The sequence below is a fragment of the Nicotiana tabacum genome, chromosome 10 (assembly GCF_000715075.1).
Source record: "Nicotiana tabacum cultivar K326 chromosome 10, ASM71507v2, whole genome shotgun sequence".
In the NCBI taxonomy this organism is placed as follows: Eukaryota; Viridiplantae; Streptophyta; class Magnoliopsida; order Solanales; family Solanaceae; genus Nicotiana; species Nicotiana tabacum.
This window is the reverse complement of record NC_134089.1, coordinates 15,672,538-15,694,314: the sequence shown is the minus strand read 5'-3', so window position 1 is coordinate 15,694,314 and position 21,777 is coordinate 15,672,538. Positions and strand designations below refer to the sequence as shown.

Sequence of the window (21,777 nt, the reverse complement as noted above, 5' to 3'; positions counted from 1 at the left end):
TTTCCATTATTTTATTCTACACATTTTTCCTGGTTCTTATATCATCATGGGCCCCCGTTCTGGCCCAAAATAAAAATCACAGCAATTATATTTTGGGCTTTACGATTGATGTGCCCATGTCCATGCAATTATGCTGGTAAAACTAACACGGGCTAGTCACTTTAAGGAATTTTTACATTCCTATTTCATATAGGAAACTATATTACCCTCAATGTTTAAGGTTTGATTTAATTATATTTAGTATACCTTATTACCAATTCTATACCTTAATGTGTTTTAACTGTACAATTAATATACCGTATATCACTCTTTAATTAATTCTACCGTATATTCCTCCAAATCCCCACCCCCCACGTTTCTCTCTCCCAAACCCACACCCTCACTCACGTATCTCCCCACACTCACGTTTCAAACCCATTATTCTCTCTGCTAAAACCAGAGAAACATATGTAACACCCTTCCATTAACGTCCAATTTCAAGCTTTTTTTCTTCTAAAACCAGTCAAATCTTCAAAGTTCATACATACATTTACCTTCAGTTTCAAATTTTCTCAATGAAGAAGAACAAACCTTCAAAGAGACAAGAGAGCAACAATTTCACCATTGACAGTCATTAAAAAGCTTTGAAGCTTTGAATTTAAATTTGGGTTTTCAAAAATCATTATTTATTTTGATTGGGTGTTGTTGTAAATAATTGAGAATATGTTTTGGAGTTTATATCTCAATTTTAAGGGGTTTTGGTGAAGATTTAGACTTGGTTTTGGCTGAATTTTAGATTGAAACTCGAAGAAGAAGAAGACATGACATACATTATATTGCATCAATTGTAAATAAATTGTAGATAAATTGTAGACTGTTTTTTTGCAAAAGATTTGTAGAAGTTTTAGTTGTTTTTTATTTGTGTAAACAGAAAACTAAGCATTTACAATCACAATACAAATAATCTACAGTTTATCTACAAAATATCTACAAACTAGGTACATTAAATTTTAATATCTCAATTCTCATTCGATTGTAGTTTAATTGGGATTTTCAACATAATTGCGTTTTTTCAGAAGATTTGTAGAAGTTTTAGCCGTTTTTATTTGTGAAAGCAGAAAATAAAGCATCTACAATCAGAATACAAATAATCTACAATTTATCTACAAACTGGGTACATATTTGGAATCGACATACTTCCCCTGAAATGTATGTTTCACATTTTTTATACATATTTTTGTCCAAAACAGTACTAAATCATCCACTTTAATACAATTTTTATACAATATTGTTCAACTTTTATACAATAGGTAAATGAATAAAAGATAAATAAATAAACAACAGTCTACAATTTATCTACAATTTCTGCAATATGTCTTCTTCTTCTTCTTCTTATTCTTCGAGTTTCAATCTGAAATTCAGTCAAAACCAAGTCTAATCTTCACCAAAACCCCTCAAAATTGAGATATAAACTCTCATATTCCCGATTATTTTCAACAACACTCAATCCAAACAAATAATGATTTTTGAAAACCCAAATTTGAATTCAAAGCTTTCAAGCTTTTTAATGGCTGTCAATGGTGGAATTGCTGCTCTTTTTTCATTTGCTTTGTATTACTGAAATTTGCGATTGAGAAATAGAGAGAGATGTAGAGAGAATTTCTGAAAACAGAGTGTATCGCAAAAACAGAGTATGGAAAATCTTGTTCTGCGTTGTGGAAGATCAGAGTGAAGCCGACGATAATTATGGAATGTGCGTGATTTGCGTTGGGGAAGATCTGGAAAATATTTAATTCCCCTTTTTTATCGCGCAAAATAAGGAATCATAAAGCTACAGTGATTCCTTATTTAATGCATTGTATATATTAGGTAGAAATACTATTAGCATGAAGGGTAATAAGCAAACTATGAACATATTTGGTAATATAGTTTCATATATGGTATATATACGAAAAAGCCTCTTTTTGAATTGGTAATTGAAAAATAGCCAGCATTTGCAAAGTCACTGGAAAATAGCATTATTTTGTTGAAGCACGGAAAGTTCCACCATAATATCCTGGATTATGGAGCTCCTACGTATAAACTTCTATTATATTATGCTGGAACTCTAGCACACAGAAAGTTCCAGCATAATATGTTGGATCATGGAGTTTCTGCCCAACATATTATATTGGAACTCCAACACATTATGAAATTCCAGCACATTATGTTGGAATCTCATGTGTAAAAAATTCGAATTCCAAGATATTATGCTGGAATTTTTTCAAATTCTTAAAGGTATTTTTGTTCTGATTTTATCTTTACATGAAAAAAAAATGGCTAAATTTTAATTACTTTTAAAACTATGATTATTTTTCAATTATCATTTATAAATCTAGTTATTTCTGATTTTTGTTTCCCTTGCTGCCATCTACTTTAGGCTACGCGGAAATACAAGATGAACCCTTGCTGTTTCGCCAAATCAAGTTTATTTAGTTTTGGACATTACTCTTTAATTGAAATATTATTTAGTCATGATTAAGTGATATCAGATTAAATGCATGAAATTTTAATTTGATTTTAACAACAGAACACATGTAAATATGGGAGATATATATATATGTAAACAGAGAAGGCAGCATTGCTCATATTAACTAAAATTACTTCTGGTTGTATTTCATAATTAAAATTAGCATTTTTGACATTCACTAAATTCCGATTGTACACAGAAAAATTTTCCCCTTTAATTAAGGTCATTTTCCTAAATTAAGATTTTTCCTTATCACATTTAATTGGTCTATTTTTTATTTTGTTTTATTTTTGTTATCGTTATTTAATGTATTATCGGAAAGAGAATTTTGATCTTCAGAAAAGATGCTCTAATTAGGTCAATTGAATAATATTAAGAATTTTGAAACTCTATCTTACTTCAGAGTTTCTACTATTATTTTTGAGTGATTAAGAATTTCTCTAATTATTTTAGTTTTATTTATTAAAATAATAAAGTCAAAAAGGTTGTGCAATATCATTTGATTTTCAACCTCCTTAGTTTAGTTCGTTACTCCATTATTATTCTTATTTCGAAATTCTGTATCAAATGAAAAGAGAAAAGATGCAGGAGTGGAATTAAAAAGAATATTTTGCATCATGCTAAATGGAGTCACATTCGTCCTTGAAACTAATGTTAAGATGGGGAAGTCTCTTCGTCCTTAACGAGAAGTTTAGAATTAGTGTGAGCGGTTTAAACTTCGACCCTTGTTTCTTTTTTCATATGGTAAAGGGGAGCAAAGCCTGTTTTTTACTCCCTCTATTGATAGAAAAAGGGCACTCCTGCCGCCGTTTCAGTGACTCATAGGGCTTCCCTTAGCTCAATCATTTTGATTCTTGAGAATGGCCGCCACTTCTCCCAGGACCAGAATGTTTGACAAGAGGGAGAGGAATTATTCGTGTTGAATGATTAATGGGAATACGTAATCTCCGGAATGAATTTGGAAATTTATTTAAAGCAATAAAAAACTATTGTGATTGAAAATGATATTATCCACCCATGAGATAGGAAGAAGAATTTTGTCAAGAAAAGTACAAAATACGTGACCCAGCTTAATGAAAATTTTATATGGACGGAAACTAAGGTCTCACTCCCCGTTGTAATTAGGTAAATTTGATTTGACAGATTAATTTGATATTGCAACACGACTTAATCTTTGTTTTCCAGCCAAAAGTATTATGTTAGTTACCTTCAACTTAAGCTATTGAGTTTATAACCACATTGCAGCCTAGCCAGCATTTCGATTTCAAAGAGCAAACAAAAAGAGAGGGGGGGGGGGGGGTTTAACAAAAAGGTCCTTTAAACATTTGAAAGAAATGACTGATGATATGAAAACATTTGCTGTACAAATTTTGAGGTGATACTAGTACCCCCATTTGAGAATTGTCTGTTCTAAATACATATTTACACAAGTTTATGTCACTAGGTCATACTTGAATAGATCATTTTTCTTTCATATCGTCATCCAATGCAGTTTTCTTGCAGATCGGACACGAGTTCTTCATCGACAACCATCTTCTTATGCACCCGACATGAAAATCATGGCTGCATGATTTCAAGCTCCCAACATCATCCATGTTCACATACTCTTCCTGTCAAACAAGACATGTTAGATACAAAATCTACTTGTTAGAATTCTATTGTTTTACTCACATGAAAAGCAATTGCTGTATTCCTCCAACTAATAGACTGGTAAAACTGTTCAATGCACTATCTGATCTCAACAGTAAGGAAGAAGGCATTCGAAAGGCCGACCACTACATAAGCCGCTTGCTGACCTTCATTCATTAGTAAACCAAGGTCCCGGGTCTCCCAGTCAGACCGCGCTTTTTCAAAGAGTAAACTTGCATAGCGTCATAATGATGAAAGGACTGAAGTTCTGAGTGACTGTAAATTGTTTTTACACTGCTGGTGTAGTTTAACCTTAACCTATGATAGCATGTTAATTACTAGTTTTACCAGGTTACCAAGTACTGGTTATACACAAATTTACGCGCAATTCTTGTATAAATGACCTAATTGTTTAAATATTTTTTACACAGTGCATTAAACTTAACTCATGATGAGAACACCTAGGAAGCATTTTATTCTCGATGCGTGAACTCATAATCTCTAATGGTACTAATGTATGATGTACATTCCCAACAAGATGATAGTACTCACCAAACAGATAACACAAGTTCCCTCCTCATGAATTTGATCAGAGGAACAATAAATTGACTCGGTCATGCACTTTGAAATCAGCTCCTCCGACAAGCCAGTATTGACGTGACCAATTCTCTCTCCCAGTGCAAGAAGTTCCTGCTCAAGTCAAATATCGAAGTTCAGTAGATGGCTGCATGTTGAAAACAGAAAGCAAGATAAAGGTGCTAGTAGAGTCTCAGCATTACCTCATAGCCCATGTTGTCAATGTCAAGTCTCATGTCCCTATGCTGATCAAACAAGCTTCTGGATCCGTAGAAAGTAGAGCGATCTGGAACAATAACACCCTGAAAGAACCGACAGATTCACATTCAACATGCCTTGAAGAAGGTGATATGTTAAGAGATCATAGAAATGATTAGCTACAATATCATATTAAAGCCAAGTTACCATCTGCAGCTATTTGAATTTCCCATGATGCCAGATTGGAATAAACAAGTGCCAATACAAAAAGGCAAATAAATCCACTAAATTATAAGTTTTGAAAATTAAGGAGCTCTGACTGAATCACATCAAGACTGACTGGGATATAAGAAGGATCACAAGTCAAACAGACAGCAGAAACAGCTTAAAAAATGACACAACCTACATATCATAAATCTGGGCGCATACATATTCCCAGTTAATCTTTTCAAAGTGAAGCACATAATTCCCTGCATTAGCTAGTTAAACAAATGTACAAAATACACCTGGTAGCATTTATGACTTACCTAAAAAGGTTTTACACCAGTCTTGTAGCATGAAGCGGAAAGGTCATTTATTTATAAAAGAAAAAGAAAAAGAAAGACGGGGACATTCTTGTGGCATGAAGCAATACAACTAGATGCATGTCCTGATGACAAAAAAACAGTGTGTATTTATATAGGGAGTCTACACAGGAGCTGAGCCCCTCAAAAGGACGACATGACAATTTTTTGTATAAGATGAGTATACACACCTCAGATGCAAGTTGCTCACGGAAACCTGCCTCACCAGCCAATGATCTGTACCTATCACTAGATATCCTAGTTCTCCCATTTCGGTCACTACTGCGTGGTCCTAGAGTAGACAATGGACGTGAATGTCTTGAGGAGTAGCCTTCAGCAAACAACTGTGATGCGTCATCTGAAGAACCAACATGCCCATGGCGCAAATAGCTTGACGAAGTCCTGAAAGAAGGGGAAGATCTTTGACTGTAGCTACTTCGGACTCCCCTCGAAGATTGCAAGTTGCCAGGCAAATGTTGAGGAAGGGAACTTCTGTTTGGGGTGAAATCATTGTGGTAACTCCCCATCTCCAGCGAGGTAGATATATTTCCAGTTACCATATCGTAGTGGTTCATATCATAACAATAGAAGCCTGTATCTTCAGCTTGCAAAACATTACTAATTAAATCAGTACATAGTAAAGGATAAAAAAATAATTTAAGAAACTAACCAGAAGCGAAATTCCTCCCATGAGTGGCAGCAGGGGGCATGACTGCATGGTTCCATTCCCTTGTTGAAGAATTAGAACTTGGAGCCAGATAGTTCACTGAACTACAATAATCAGTGGTTGTTCTACTGCTGTTAGAGTGATGTGAAGGATTACTTGTTATATGCGCCCTTCCCACATTACTTTGCAGATCAAATGCAGATCTGCTTCTTACATTCCTCTGAGAACCTTCACCTCCAATAGACAGATTATTACCTCTGTAACTAGGATGTAAACCCCAAGACGTGTAATGAGAGTCTGGATTTTGTTTCTCATGCCAAGAGTCAGAAGGGATATCAGATGAACTGCCAGCATCGAAGTATCTGCTCGTACTACCACTTTCGCCACCTGCAGGTATACCAGGACTCTTACGTTTATATGGCCCTCTCCCGCTGCCCATTGTGAGGTCAACGAGGCCACCATCTACCCCATGATACGTCTGACCTCCATGGGTTGATGAAGATGCTTGATGTGGATAACTCTCATGGATCATATGAAAACCTCCAGTACCTGAATGCAGAAAAGGATCATGAAGAGGACCTTGAACCTGTGGCTGACAGTGTGGAATTTCCATATTTTGATTCGAGGAAGAATATCCACTTGGCCTGGAGGCATGACTCCCCAGAGCAGAATGGTGTGTCCCGTCGATTGACATATTGTCCACTGGATAAACAAGATTACTGCTTTCAGGAGCACCAGCCCGTGCTGCAATAAAGGAGACATTAACATGAGAAGGTTCTTTACTGTTTATTTACGTCCCCCCTATTTCAGAACATATAAATGGTCAACAAAGTATACGTCCTATTTTATACAGCCAGAAGGCAATATTTTGGTCACTACTCTTCAGCACTTCCACAAGAGTATTCTGTCAAATTGCTAATTTCCATGTTTAGCCAAGGCTAGTTCCACTAATTAAAAGCTAAAAGTTGCTGTTCTGAATCCAACAGTTTAGTTCAAGCCCATCCACTGGTACTATATGTAGGTAGATTTTACATGGACCATTTTCCCTGCAGGAGAAAATCCACCATGAAGCACCAGAAGGGCAGATCATTTTGCCACGTGTATTCTCCATCTTTTACAATATAGAAGTATTCAATGATTTATAATATGATCATAGGATCATCTCGACAATATAACGAGTTTTACTAGCACCACATGTCAATAACCAGAAGGAAGGGCAAGAATGACAAGGAACAAAATCATGGTATGCTTAGAAAAGGAGGGCTAATGGCATGTTATGAACCTGCAGCTCCTAGGCATGTGATAGATTTAGTAATAGACTAATTTCAGATAAAACCTAATAAAACTTTATTTTAAAAGTGAAAATCAGTACACCTAAAAGGAATATCTATTGTTACCGAAAGACAAAGGTGGCTGCTCTGGAAGATTCCATCTCTGATCATCTTCTGTCTCAAATATCTGAGACATGTTGAATAAATTTCTGTGCCCCATTGTACGTGAATGGCGGCAATAAATTTATATCTTAGTGAAAAAAAACCTGCATTCAAATAACAGAAGTCACTTCATAGAAAACATGATGAAAATTATTTTACTTTTGGTTTCACCTTGTCATTTTGTTTCTTTATACAGAAAGGAGATATAAAAAGTTACCCACAATTTTGACCGTTCATCTATAAACCACAAAATGACACATCAAAGATCCACATCGACCAAGCATGACTGAAAAAACTCAGCTGAAGCTAATTTTAAAAGTACCTTAGACAAGCATCTTTATGATATTCTATAACTTTCTCACTCTCTCTTTCCCTTTCCCTTTAGCACGCAAAACGTATTGGAAAAACATTGTCAATCTTACTGTATCTTCAGAACCCCGACATGAATTCTAAACAATTTCTCATCAAACAAATTTCAGACTTTTGAATTCCACAAACTACTCAAACACATCTTGGTACAGCTACTAACTAATAACAGATACAAGCCAACATAGACGAAAGATCTAATCAAAAGTAATTTTAAGGAAAAACAGGGATTAAGCTTGGATTTCACAACAGAACAGAAAAGCTCGAATTAAAATTGTCAAGCCTCTGACATAAAGTAATCAAGATCAGACAGCTAGATGGGGTAAAATTCTTGCACTGAAACTTACTTATCAGCATGCAGAATTAAGTCAAAACACAACTAACTCGTAATATTAATGGCTAAAAGACATAAGCTCTTGATTTGGCCAATCTGACACAGTTGACGGTTGCTATATGCTAAAACCGTGTTTTCCTTTTGATAGTTTATATTAAAAGTAAGAGAATTAACGTTGTTATATGTTGAATACATCCGGTTAATGGCATGAAATATTATTTTGTGGTTCTGTAATCCAAAGAACTAGGATATATTCTTCAGCCAAGATATTTTCTTATTTCATGTATTCCAAAATTTCCTCATCTCATTTTAGCCCAAACTCCAATATCAAGAGTCTAATATGTTTTTCACTGCTAATTCAAAGAAGGCTCTCTTCATTACTTGTCTCCTTTTACACGGTAAGCCTCTAAAAACTTGATCGACAGATAAGTAACTTCCTGCGTACATGCAGATGGCTTTTTGCAAATTGTCCACTCAAAATTTTCCCTTCTTTTTACAAGTTACTATTTTGGTCTCTATGACCAGATCCTTTCCGGTGGCACCATCTCTTCTGACCACTATTCTAGAAGAATTTCGAGCAAAATATTCTCCAAAGTTTTTTCTCATCTTTTTATTTATAGTTTCTCTATTTATTAAATTAAAAATTTTAACTAATAACCACTACCAAGGGAGTACTATAGAAAAAACAAAAGGAGAGTTTTCAAAACTGCTAAAAATTCAGGGAATCTAGTATATCCGTAATAGTTGACATGCTATTTCGGAAGTCTTTTCTTCTTTAGCCGAGGGTCTATCGGAAACAGCCTTCGGAGTAGGGGTAAAGTCTGCGTACACACTACCCTCCCCAGACCCCACTTGTGGGATTCCACTGGGTTGTTGTTGTTGTTGTTGTTGCTATTTCGGAATTCTCACTGAACCACATAATTATATTTTTTATACATCTGTCTCTTACTTTGCCTGTTTTCTATCTCTGCAGCAGTTCAACAACTGCTTCAGATTCTGTGGCATAACCCAAAAAACACCAAAGATGTATAGAAACACAGCATATCTGAAACATTTGGTAGCAGTGAAGAAACATGTGACTGATTCAGAGGATTGTTCACATAGAAAACATGTGCTGCGTAGAGTAAATCCTCCATAATATGAAGCTTATCTAATGTTAAACAAGCATCATGTTTTTACTACCATCCAAAACATGCTATTTTTTTTCTTCATGATATTGAAATTAGAACTCCTTAGAACATTGTTCCAGCAACTTTTTATATTACTCTTTGGTTGCCAATTCATGTTAAAATAACAATGATTACTGGATCTCGACGCTGAGATCATCTATCCCCATAACCTTCCCAAATTGTCTTGGAGATCCTCAATAAGCCACAGGAAAGGCAAAACAATAAATGGAGTGTGTCTGAATGGTTTTACGATAAAAGCTACCAGTAAAGTAGAGAATAAAATATCAGATCTACCATAAACTTAATGATACTAATTTTCTACGAGTCTCAATGGAGACAAATCTGCTCACTGTTCTAGATATTGACATTTGTAGCAGTGTATTGGCTCAAAATCAGTACGATGAAATTAGAGTTAAAATACCTTTTGGGAGGTGCACAACAACCATGATCTAACTACAACTTAGGAGTGGCTGCAAGTGAGTTCCCTACAAGAAACCTAGCTCTTTCCCTAGGAGGCAAATTCAACAATGGAGACCGTTGCTACTATTAGCAAAAAGTTCAAGAGAATATGCATGAAGTGGGAAAAAAAAGTGCATGTCAAAAGAGGGAGAATTACTTTGAAAAAGAAACTCTAACGAGCATTTTCATTATCAAGCATTGGTGGCTAAAAAACTTGAAAACCTTTTGAGGGCAAATGAATGAGATAGGAAATTTCACCTGGTGAGTTGGGAGAGATAGAGCCCCGATAGGATCAGAAGAGCCTCGGTAGGAATCATAGTTTTGGCATTTGGAGAATAACTATGTTCAACTGAGCCCTCTTGGGATGGTTATGGAAAGCTAGAAAAAGAAGAGAATGCTCGATGGAGTGACCTGATCAACGGAAAGTATATGAATTTCTAGAAATAGATTCATTGTTACACAACATAGATTCCCTGTAACTTGTAAGAACTAAGAGAACACTTTTGCTCTTTTTGTAAAAATGGGGCTTAGCACTGTCTTTGTGCTAATGATATATAACATTGTTACCTTTCTCAAGAAGAAAAACTATAACCACATATTTTGGATGGTTATGGAAAGTGGCAACTCCCTCTTATAAAACAAGCTTAATGGAAAAGATTATGAAGAGAAAGGATTTCATGAGGTTCATAGGAATCTCTTTTAGGAACTGTATTCAATGTTGGCTTGGTCATACCGCTCTAACAGCTGAATTTTCTCGTCTCTTTTGAATCACAACTGCAAAGGACACCGTAGTTGCAGAGATTCATAATAAGGAACGAGACTGGCAACCTAAAAAAAAAAAAAATTGACAAATATATAACACTGAAAATTGACAATGTGGAAAGATTTCCTCACAGGTATATAAGCTTTACAGAGTTACGGCAATAAGAAGGCATGGAAGATGACCTTCTCAAATGATTCTCCAAGTAGGAATGGCAATGGGGCGGTTCGGGGGCGGGGCGGGTTTAAACCTATGCGGGGCGGGCGGGTTTATATTTATGCGGTGCGGGTTAAAATAATTCTTTTTAAAATTCATCGCGGGGCGGGGCGGGTTGCGGGTTTGTGGATAAAGCTGTTGCGGTTTAGTGGATTAAGCTACTGCAGATTGCGGGTTTGTGATGAAATACAAAGTGTGATACCGGTGGTTCATCTTAATGCTTTTAAATTTGAGGATCGGCTTGCGCATGACTTTAATATAATTTTTTTTTCAGATAGATAAAGTTTAATATACCAAGCAAATTTTGGATTAAAATAACAGAATTACAACCAGAAGAATCAATTACTAAATTTCAACTTCTCCCTTATTCACTCAATTATTCATTCCTTTTGGCACTATTCATTTGTAAAATTTAAAGTAACTGCTACTTGAATTTTCTTAAATTCATACCATTAATACCAGATTTCTTTTCTCTTTTAATTGGGGAATGGTAGGGGTACTTTTCATTTTACTTCTACTGGGTCTTTAATTTTTTCTAATTTAATATCAAGAGTTTGGAGTTTAGATAGTTTGAATTTTTCTTTTTTTCAAAGATAGCTTGAAAATGAATGAACAATATTCAAGAACACACAGTAATTGATATTAGATGCTATGTACCAACAAAAAGCACATAAATTCAAATTAAGTTTCTATTTACATTTAAACCTATGAATATGCGAATAACAAAGTAGAAAAAAAGAGGGAAAAATATTATGCGGGGCGGAGCGCGGCGGGTTGATGCGGGGGGGGGGGGAGGCGGGGCGGTTTGAAAATACTGAAAATACTATGCGGGGTGGGTTGAGCCAAACCCGCCCCGCAACCGCCCCATTTCCATCCCTATCTCCAAGAAGTCTTACCATAACCTCCTGTTTGAGGGGTGGTGATGTAAAGACCATTTGGACGTCAATATGGAAATTGGAAGAGTAGAAATTTATTTGACCTATAAAAAGGAATAAAACTCTAATGACAGTAACTTCTTAGAACCCAACAGAAGCTCATAAGAGAGAAAAGTTTGTCATAATATATCTAACTTCATCCTCAATTTTCCTCTAAAGACAGGAGAGATGGGACTGATATGTTTATCTCCTTTGTTTCTTTTAGTAAGTTAAGACCATTATATGTGGAAAATTACAGCTAGTTTTCTTTTTACGTAGAAATATACGCCCTAGAATCCCTCCCCTAGCTGAAGAATATCCTTTACCTGACTAACATAACTCCTCCAACTAAGTCTTAGGAGAAATTGATTTTTGTTTTTGATAAATAGGAGAACTAATTTATTTTTAATTACTTGCAATGGAGAAAATGTATTGTTGTAAAGGCAAAAACAACACCATTGAATTCTATAGGATTATCCATGATGCGAATAGCTTCTAAGCTCATTAAAACTTTATGCTACTATCATTCATGGACAGTAAATAAGTTGTCTGAATATATGAGACTAGAGAACAATAAGCAAGCTAATGGTAGTAATGATACTCCTATGCACATAATCATATTACCCAAATTTGATGCAGTTATGACAATTTCCTTCACAAAGTTAACTCAGTAAGAATGAGAAAAGGGAAAGAGCAAGATCTGTCCTGGGGATGGATGTCTATGATCATTCCTATTGAACTACTCAAAATTGAATACGAAACAAGCACACAAGCTAAACCACTTGATTACTCCTGTTTCAACTAGATGATAGAAAAACTAAAGACAGCTCATTGTTTATGAAGTGACTGAAGGCAGCTAATTTATAAATCTAAAAGGAGAAACATATCACCACAAGTACCTTTGACGAGCCATACCACCAAATAGACAAGGCCAATTTGGTTCCCCTCATCCCATGGCAGTCTCACTGAAATATGTTCCATTAGGAAGAAGCCACTACAATTTTTGAATCCATCAATCTTTCTGTTAATGACTGTTTCAAGGTGCAGAACTCAAACAAATGCAGGACCAAGAGCAAGGGGTGGAGGAGGAGCCTGAGAGTTTCTATGGAAGCACTTATTAATGTTTGTATGAGTTATACCAGTGGTAAAAGAACATAAGAGTGTATTTACAAAGAAGCAATTGTTAATGTTTGTATGAGAAGGAGCAAGAGATTGACTAGTCAGAAAGACAGAAACTTAATGGACAATGAGTGTACAAGACAAGCAAAGGAATAATCTTGTCAGAGAGAAAGGAAAAAATTTTGTTAACAGTACCGGAGGTGCTTTGTGCTTGAATGAGTTTAAAATGAAGTATTGCCTAGTACAAAATGGAGAGTAGAAGCAAAAACTGTGAAATGGCTGTTAAAAGCGTTCCATGATTGCATCTACTTGCAATGTAAAATATAAGAGCCACCACCTCAGAAGATTGTGGGTAGTACCAAAAGATGAATATTGCAGGGCATCAACAAGCCCCAAGGAACAATAGGAGAAATCCTTGAAGCTGCAGAAGCAACAGCAGTTGGAGATTTTTTTACATCAATAGGAGTTCAGCCATAAGACAGAGGCTAACTGGTACTACACGTGTTTTCTGATTCATCTCAACCAACTATGGTAGCTGTCCTCCAATATTGGGTAGACCAAGCAACATTACGATTAAGTGCTCTATATAATTGCAGCACACTTAGCAATATACTAGCATCAATGGCTACATCTTAGTGGGCCACTAAGAAAATGTACCATCCATTGCAACCCCAGTTGTGTATTGTGATGCCACTCAAAGAATCTGTTAATCAGGATTGCTCTCACTTTATTTCGTTCTAAGCCACAAATAGAGTAAGATTACAACCTAAGACTTCAAAGGAGCACAAGTTCACTAGGTCAACAGGCTCAACTAAATGAATTACCAGCATACAAATGAATCAGGATAATGTGATCAGCTGTCAGTGAGAAAAGAGAGAGAACATCGTGTCTAGCGAGCACTAAGTATCTGCTCAGTGCCTCTACTCTGAGCCTTAAGAGGAAATGAGGAATGTAGTAATAAAGTTGCAAACCGTCCAATTAGCACACATTCTATTGTGCCCCATTTAGTGTTATTCGCCTGCAAACAATCCAAGTGTGCACGTACAAGCAGCAGATCTAGATGGCACCACCTCTGCCCCCATGTCACTACCAACAGACCCACTCCACAGGAACATGACACAAATCCCAGTCAAAAATGTGCTTTGAAAGCAGCACGCTCAGCAAGAACCTCATCCCCTATCATCAATCAAAAAAGGGCATAACCAAGACACTCTTTCCAAGTGAAAGTGGTCCCATACAACCAGCAGTTGTCATAAAGCAAAGGAGTCCCACAACTAATCAGAAAGTACTAGGATTGTAGAATGAACTTCAGTCTTTCAACAAATGATCACTCACAGATAGTGGCAGCCTGTAAATGACCTTCAGTTTTTCAACTTCTCACCCACAGTTAGTAGCAGCCAGTAAAGGAACTTCATGTTTTCACAACTTCAGGTTTTCAACCTTCAGAGAAGCATTTTAATTGTATAGGTGATTTTCACAGTGCAAGGTCATTAATTCTGCAAAGATAGCAGAATCTATTTCCTATGAGCTCTTCAGGCTCAAAGGTTGAAGGGTAGGAGACTGCAATAGCAGCAGCTCAGACTAATGAATCTGAATAAGAACACCATAAGAATGAAATGTCTTCATAACCTGCCAGATTGACCAAAATGTTGCCTGCAACATCATTTGTGATTGAGGTCTATAGAATAGCAAAGCTAGCTAGCTATCCACCATTTAAATACCCTGCACGAGCTCCCAGGTTATTTTCAGTAAGAAAGATGAAAAGAATCAGAAATATAATTATATGACCGTATCCTAAATATCTGAGACGAGAATAAGAAATACGGACTGAGATACGGAAAAAGAGAGGAAGAGCAGTAAGATGCTAGAGCAAAGCTAGAAACCAAAAGAACAATGTAAGATGAGGAAATTGTTCCTTAAAATAAGTACTACAGATAGATATGGCTGGACTGAGAAAGGTATGTACCAAAACCCTCACCTGTACTTGTAATCTGTCCTCATTCCAAGCCCTCACATCATCTTATGTCGTGTCAAAGGTAAGAAATGTCAATGAAAATGACATTTGATCATCAGGCCCAATATTAAGCTCAAGTCAACTCCAACAAAGCCCTAATTTGAACTATTTAGCTCAGGAAACCCATTCTTATGACTCTAGGGCAATATCCTTCATCTGACAACAATAAGCCACCAGCCTCCCTAGCCTGCACAGCAAAAACCATCTAAACCTAGATGCTCTGGAAGGTAATATTGAAAAATGCTAGTAAATATAATCTAGGGACTCGATGCCTAATAGATTACAAAGTGGGCGCTGGGCAGGAAGATTGGAGATAGATATTTGTTAATATAGAGCCACTGTCACTTGGCTTCAGATAAATATTTGCATACATCATTTAAGTTAGTTCTATCCAATTCCTTCAAGTTCATACCCTGATGCATACAGTCCCATACCATAATCAATTAATGAGGCAACAAATGCTAAACAGGATGACAGAACAAGAAAAAAAGATCATTTATAAAAGAGAGTCAACAATGCAAATATTGTTCAAATTACAAAGTTTGTGGGATAAAGACAAATGCTTTCCTAGTTCCGAACTAGTCCAATGAAAGTAACTTGGCATGGTGTCCTACAAAAACAAAATACAATATAAACAAATATAGACGGTTCAGCGCTAAGATGTATCATTAAGTTGAACAAGGGACTGATAGACTGTTGTTTCTTACTTCATATTTAAGTGTTCAAAAATGTAAGAAAAACAGCGGTTAGAATAAAAGGGAAGGAAAATTTTGAAGAATAACATTGAAATATCATAATATGCAGCATCATATCCCCCTGGGATCCAAAGAGAGCTATGCCCCAATAAGAGAACTTTTGACAGCTAAAAGCTGCACCACACAGGTACATGCTCCACCTAGATTCTTTTAACAGTAGATCTTAAAGCTAACAATTTGAGAGCTTACGTAGGAAAAGGACATGCTTACGTGAACCGAAGAGCCTCTCTCAAGCGGTCAGCAACAAAGAAAAAGTATTATGTCTTCGAGTCCTTGCAGGGTCGTTAACTTTGTGGCCATATGGTAAAATATGCAAATAAAGCCTGCTTCATTTGCATTGGACAAAGTTTGCATTAAAAGTACTACCACTAATGGTATATACAAATCTTGGTTTTTAAGAACCACCGTAATACTATATGCACCAATAACTCCACAATCTCAAGGCTCTGATTTTCTCATACAAGTACCAAGATCAACAAGATTGTCCAGAAGGATCCTTGCAAAATGCAATACCAACTATGAAAATACCAATCTAAAGGAACTACAAATGCATTCGCCATGAACAGCATTGCTAATGGAAGAATGGCGTAAAACTGATTCTAGGCACCATTTTGGATTTGACTTGAAATTGGTGGACTCAAATTGTAATTTCTTATCCAAATAAGTTGCATCACTATGAGATTCAAATCTTAGTTCATTTGAAAAGTTTCACACTAAGACGTATACGGCATGTATCAATAACATATCATCTTTGCTTGGTCTCTAGACCACTGAGGTGAATTTAACTCCCGCGGAGTTATGAGTATACCGCCACCCCTTATTTGAGAAAAGGCGTTTCATGCTGATCCTTTTAAAATGACAGACACGCCATCAAATTTGGGGAAAATGGTCTTAAACCTGCACGATATAAATAACTCAAAATTGTACTCCCCCCATTTCATTTTATGTTGCTTGTTTGACTTACCATGCAATTTAAGAAAGAAAGGAAGACTTCTCGAACTTGTCATCTTAAACACGTCGTGACATTTCTTGTGACTATAAAAGTATGTTAGTAAGGGAAAAGATAATTTTTTCCCAAAAAGGTTTCATTCTTTTTTTTTTAAATAATCGTGGCGTCCCAGCCAGCATGCACATACCTCGACTAATTCCACAGGATTGCTACCTCCGGCCAACAACAAGTACCAGATAACTTTGTCCACCAAGGTTTGGACAGATGAGAAGAAAACACCTCATGTTTTCGCCTCCGCTGAGATTTGAACCTGAGACCTCATGGTTCTCAACCCACTTCATTGACTAATCGACCACTAGGCCAAACCCTTGGGTAATCATTCTTTTTAAAAAAATAAAAATAAAAAGGAAAGAGTGCCAAATAAAATAGAATAAAGGAATATTAGATTATAATTACTCTAACCATGATTGGCTAACGTGTCAATGTTTCACCTCACTGTGGTTTATTTTCTCCACTTAATTTACATGCAGTATGCTAGCGTAATTAATTATCAATCTCAAGTTGACAAACCACTCGAGCACATTAGAGAATCTCTAGTGCTAAATAATCCTTAAGTACATAGTATTGAAATATTATGGACCCAATGAAGCACTTATAATAATGAGGATTCATATAGCCGAACCCAACTAGCTTGGGATTGAGGCATAGTAGTAGTTTTGTAGTTGTTGATGTTGTAAGCTAGCGTAATTATCAATACCTCTTGCCATGAGTTATCAAGTTATGACTTAACGCTCAGGATCAATTTCTCTTCAAAAATGTAATCTTAGTAAATCAGTGCACCACTTATAATTTGTATCTCATTCCACTTGAAGGACATATAAGGTAATAGAACTGAGAATTGCCTGCTATCCATAAAGGAGAAAATGTATATATATTTCAGTTGCCTTCCAATCATACGAAACAAAGCTAAGCCATGAATACTTCACATAAGTGAAATAAACCAACCAATTTCTCTCTTTTACCCTCCCTCTCTCCCTCCCTCTCTTTTTGATAAATAATCGATGCTTTAGGAACTCCTATATGCAACACATACTCTCCTGGACATCAAGATTTTCACATTAAAAATTTACAGTTAATGTAGAAGATTACCAAATTGGGATGTTCAATTTTGTTCCTTTTTTAAACATTTATGCACTATGCGCGATGAATAACTACAAAAATTACTTGTTTCAATGATGGCGGTATTTGGGTCAACTTGGGCGCAGCTCGACTAGTTCCATTTAATACATGCTGCCTCCAATCAACACAGATAGCGGGTAACTTTGTACACCGAGGTTTAGGCAAATGTAAGGCTAGCGCTAGCCTACTAAATACGGGTTCGCCGGAATCCTCTGACTTTTACTTAACTGGATTTGTATTAAGAAATTTGTTAAATATGTATAAATATTCAATTACGAACCCACTAGCTAAGACGAGTTACGGGTTCTGTGGCAACTTCAGAACCACCCACAAACTTTAAATTTTAGTTCCGCCTCTAGGTGATGGAAAGACATCACCTTGCTTTTTGCCTCCGCTAGGATTTGAACTTGGAATAACTACAACAATTATATTCTCCTTAATTAATCCATGAGTAAATAGTCCACAGATTCAAATTTTTTTGTTGATTATATCAAGTCTCCAGTATTTACTTAAAAACACAAAAAACTAGGCACTTGAATAATTTACAATCAAAAATAATTTAAGTTTCATTTAGAAATCTTTTTAAGGTTCTTAGATACAATAAGTTGAAATAAGCAGAAAACAATTAATTCATGCAAAATATGTAAAATAAAAAATAAATCACATACTAAACGATCGGGTGGGAAAATAACAATCAGCTCAGAAAAAACGAAATACTATATATTCCCCCACAAAGTGATAAATGATTGATTACAAATATTAAGGATAAATAATTGTTTTTTTTTTAAGTTAGAGAATCTACCGAGCAAAAGCGAAAAAACAACCGCAAAAGAGGATGAATTTTGATTTTAAAAACAAACGATCGGGCGAGAAAAATCAACTTTAAACCCGATAACTTTTCCCCAACAAAAACCGAGCAAAAAATATGTACAATAAATAAAGGAACAGAACAATCAAACAGGAATACGAACTTGATAGATATTAAACATGGAATAAAATGATGATCGATGAATTACCTGGAAAATTTGCGGGGGAAGAAAACGATTGCTTTTGCTTCTGGATGATCGGTTAATTGTGTTTGATCAGAATAATTAATTTATTACAATTTGATATATTTTGATATATGGAGATAAAAGAAAAGACACACACGTAAAGAGAGAGAGAGAGAGGGGGAGCAATTATATGCGCACAAGGCAATGAATTACATAGCGGTTGGATTATTTTATAGTATTGCTAGTGACTCTTAATTTTTTTTCCTTTTCCTTTCCCTTTCAATATACAACAACAACATACCAATTCTATTTTCACAAGTAATTTGAGAAGCATAATATATAGAGAATTTTTTATAAAGCACCATCTTTTAGCCCTAATTAGTCATTTATAGATACTCTTTGCTATATTACTTGTTATAGATACCTTTTATGTTTTTATACAATGTATTTCATGTATTTAAGCAGTTGTATTCATTAATACAACCAAAAAAATAGGCGTAAAAACGGGAACTCCAGCTAATGGGTATCTATATTTATCTATATTCAAGCTGAATACAAATAAAATACAGTAACATTTTTGCGCAAATTCTGGAAAGTTAAACTTGTTAAAAACGGAAGGAAATAAATTCACATGATAGTCTCCTAATTTAACTCAAAGAAATAATACAAGTACACATTAATCTGCTCAAAGAAAGCAGAATAATCTTCTCCTTTTTTTCGTGAAAAGAAGCAAAAAATAAAGCAAACACTTACAGAATTGCATATTTCATAGCAAATCAGTTTTGAATACATATCAATACAACTACAAACACTTACAGAAGACTAAATACAGTAACAAGGCTAAATACATATTAAAAACTAGATACCACACACATGACATAAAAAATAAGTAAGTTGAATACATATGAATACATTTGAAAACTTACTGGAAAATTGAACAGTTGCAAACAAAAATACAGTCGAATACATTGCATATGTCACAATGTAAAAGAGAGAGAGAACATGTTTAGGAGTTATACAGTAATTAGGTGAGAGAAAATACAAAAAAGGAGAGAGAAAAATATTTTTTAGCATATATGGTGTCTTAATTGTAGGATGGAACTATATTTAGATTTTATGCTATAAAGAATAAAAGGTATTTATAGGATATAATATTTTAAAATGGTATTTATTTAATATAAATATGGTACTAATGTATTCTATAGGTTGTAAAATTTCCTAATATATACACAATTTTACCCCTAAATAGAGCAAGTAGAAAGAATATTTTCGATAAATCCTCGACTCAACAGTAAAAAAGAAAGAAAATAAACATGATAGTAAAAAAGCTATGAAAAGAAATAATAACGACAGCAAAATAGCAATAAAATTTATGCAGAAGCAATATCGGATAGTAATAGAAATTTAATAATAAGATAAACGAGAATAATACTAAAACTACTATTATGAAAATAAAGTGTGTTGTACACCATGTTAATCTTTTACCCTAATTCTCGACATCCACGACCTCCTATCAATGGTCATGTCCTCGGTAAGCTGAAAATATGTTATGTCCTGCCTAATCACCTTTCGCTAATACTTCTTTTGTCTTCCTCTATCTCTTTTTAGACCCAACATATTCAATCTCTCACACTTTCTCACTGGGGCGTCTATGCATCTCCTCCCCATGTGCCCGAATCATCCCAACCTCACTTCCTTCATCTTATCCTTCGTGTGGGACACCCTCAACCTTGTTCCGAATATTTCATTCCTGACCCTATCACTTTTAGTTAAAGGCGGAGTTAAGATGTTAAGTTTATTAGTTAGAAGGAGACATGTGCTTCCCAATTGCTCCAAGTTAAAACAAATAGTTGAGCAAAATCTAGATCCATAATATTTGGAGATGCATGTGAAATTTAATTATAAAGCTATTGGATTATACCGAATCTATACGTTAAAGACTACCTCCGCCCCTAACAGGAGGCAGCACCATCCAAAATCTTAGGGAAAAGATGTTAGGTGAAGTAATGCAGAGTTCTTGACTAACCAATACTCCACCATATAACACATCTGGTATAATCGCTATTGTGTAGAACTTACCTTTTAATCCTGGTGGTACATTCTTATTATATAAGACACCGGATGCAAGCCTATGTTTTAGCATCTTTTTTTTTCTTATTCTTTAGTTTAACTAATACTCACAAATTGTGCAAACAAATTAATACTATTAAAAAAATTTATCTGTTGTAGTAAATAACTTGCTTTATTTTTAAGATTGAAAAAGCACATTTCAAGGTCTCGTTGCTTCGGTGAATCACTTGAGTCCTGATACATTTTTGGTGCCATGGAGCTAGACATTTTTATTTAAGTTATTTTATGTCTAAGAAAATAGGATAACTAGGTTGAAGCGTAATGATCATACGTCTGTAATGCATTGTACGTCCCATAATAGGTCACATTCTTCTACTTACTCCCGGAAGTCGATGACTAGTAATAAATAACTTGCTTTATTTTTAAGATTGAAAAGACACCTTTCAAGGTCTCGTCGCTTCGTTGAATCACTTGAGCCCTGATCACGCCCAACTATGCCTTATAAAAAGGACTAAGCGATCGTTGCAAATATAATCTCGTTTACAAGTCCGGAGTCGAATCCCACAGAGAACTAAGGTTTAACTACAGTTGTTCACTACCACCAAGAAGACAAGCTTAAACAATTCCTAACTTATAGATACTAAGATTCCCGTGTTTAACTAATTAACTAATAAATTAAAATAGTAAATTAACAACTAAAGATACTAAGGGTTAGAGACAAGATTAAGGAGGTCTAGAGTTATGATTTCCCCTATTGTCGGAATCCTTCCCGCTACATTTTCTATAAATTCGCCTATGTATTCTCTACCGATCATGAGCACTCTGATTGTCGTAACTATCCCCCGAGTAATTGATCAAGGCCAACCCTGTACTACTATGAAGTAGCAAGAGAGGTCGAAGCAGCTTTTACCCGAGAAGGTCGGGATC

The 21,777-nt window shown here is 35.4% G+C and overlaps 1 protein-coding gene across 17 annotated transcripts; it reads right to left on the bottom strand.

The window, feature by feature from the left end:
• Positions 1–3,804: 3,804 nt before the first annotated feature.
• LOC107819737 (uncharacterized) lies at positions 3,805–18,986 on the bottom strand. 17 transcript variants are annotated; one of them, XM_075222624.1, is made up of 11 exons: positions 18,805–18,986; positions 15,850–15,983; positions 14,870–15,092; positions 14,227–14,613; positions 12,672–14,067; positions 7,519–7,658; positions 6,125–6,865; positions 5,646–6,046; positions 4,897–4,995; positions 4,670–4,807; positions 3,805–4,098 (listed from the first exon to the last, which is right to left on the bottom strand). In XM_075222624.1, exons 6-11 carry the CDS (start codon positions 7,610–7,612, stop codon positions 3,949–3,951), a joined length of 1,623 nt encoding a protein of 540 aa, XP_075078725.1. In that variant the 5' UTR covers positions 7,613–7,658; positions 12,672–14,067; positions 14,227–14,613; positions 14,870–15,092; positions 15,850–15,983; positions 18,805–18,986; the 3' UTR covers positions 3,805–3,948. The 17 variants fall into 17 exon arrangements, with proteins under 17 accessions (XP_075078725.1, XP_075078723.1, XP_016501367.1 ...); XM_075222622.1 differs by having other exon boundaries at positions 12,672–14,613; XM_016645881.2 differs by having other exon boundaries at positions 5,646–6,058; positions 12,672–14,613; positions 15,871–15,983; positions 18,805–18,984.
• Positions 18,987–21,777: the final 2,791 nt, after the last annotated feature.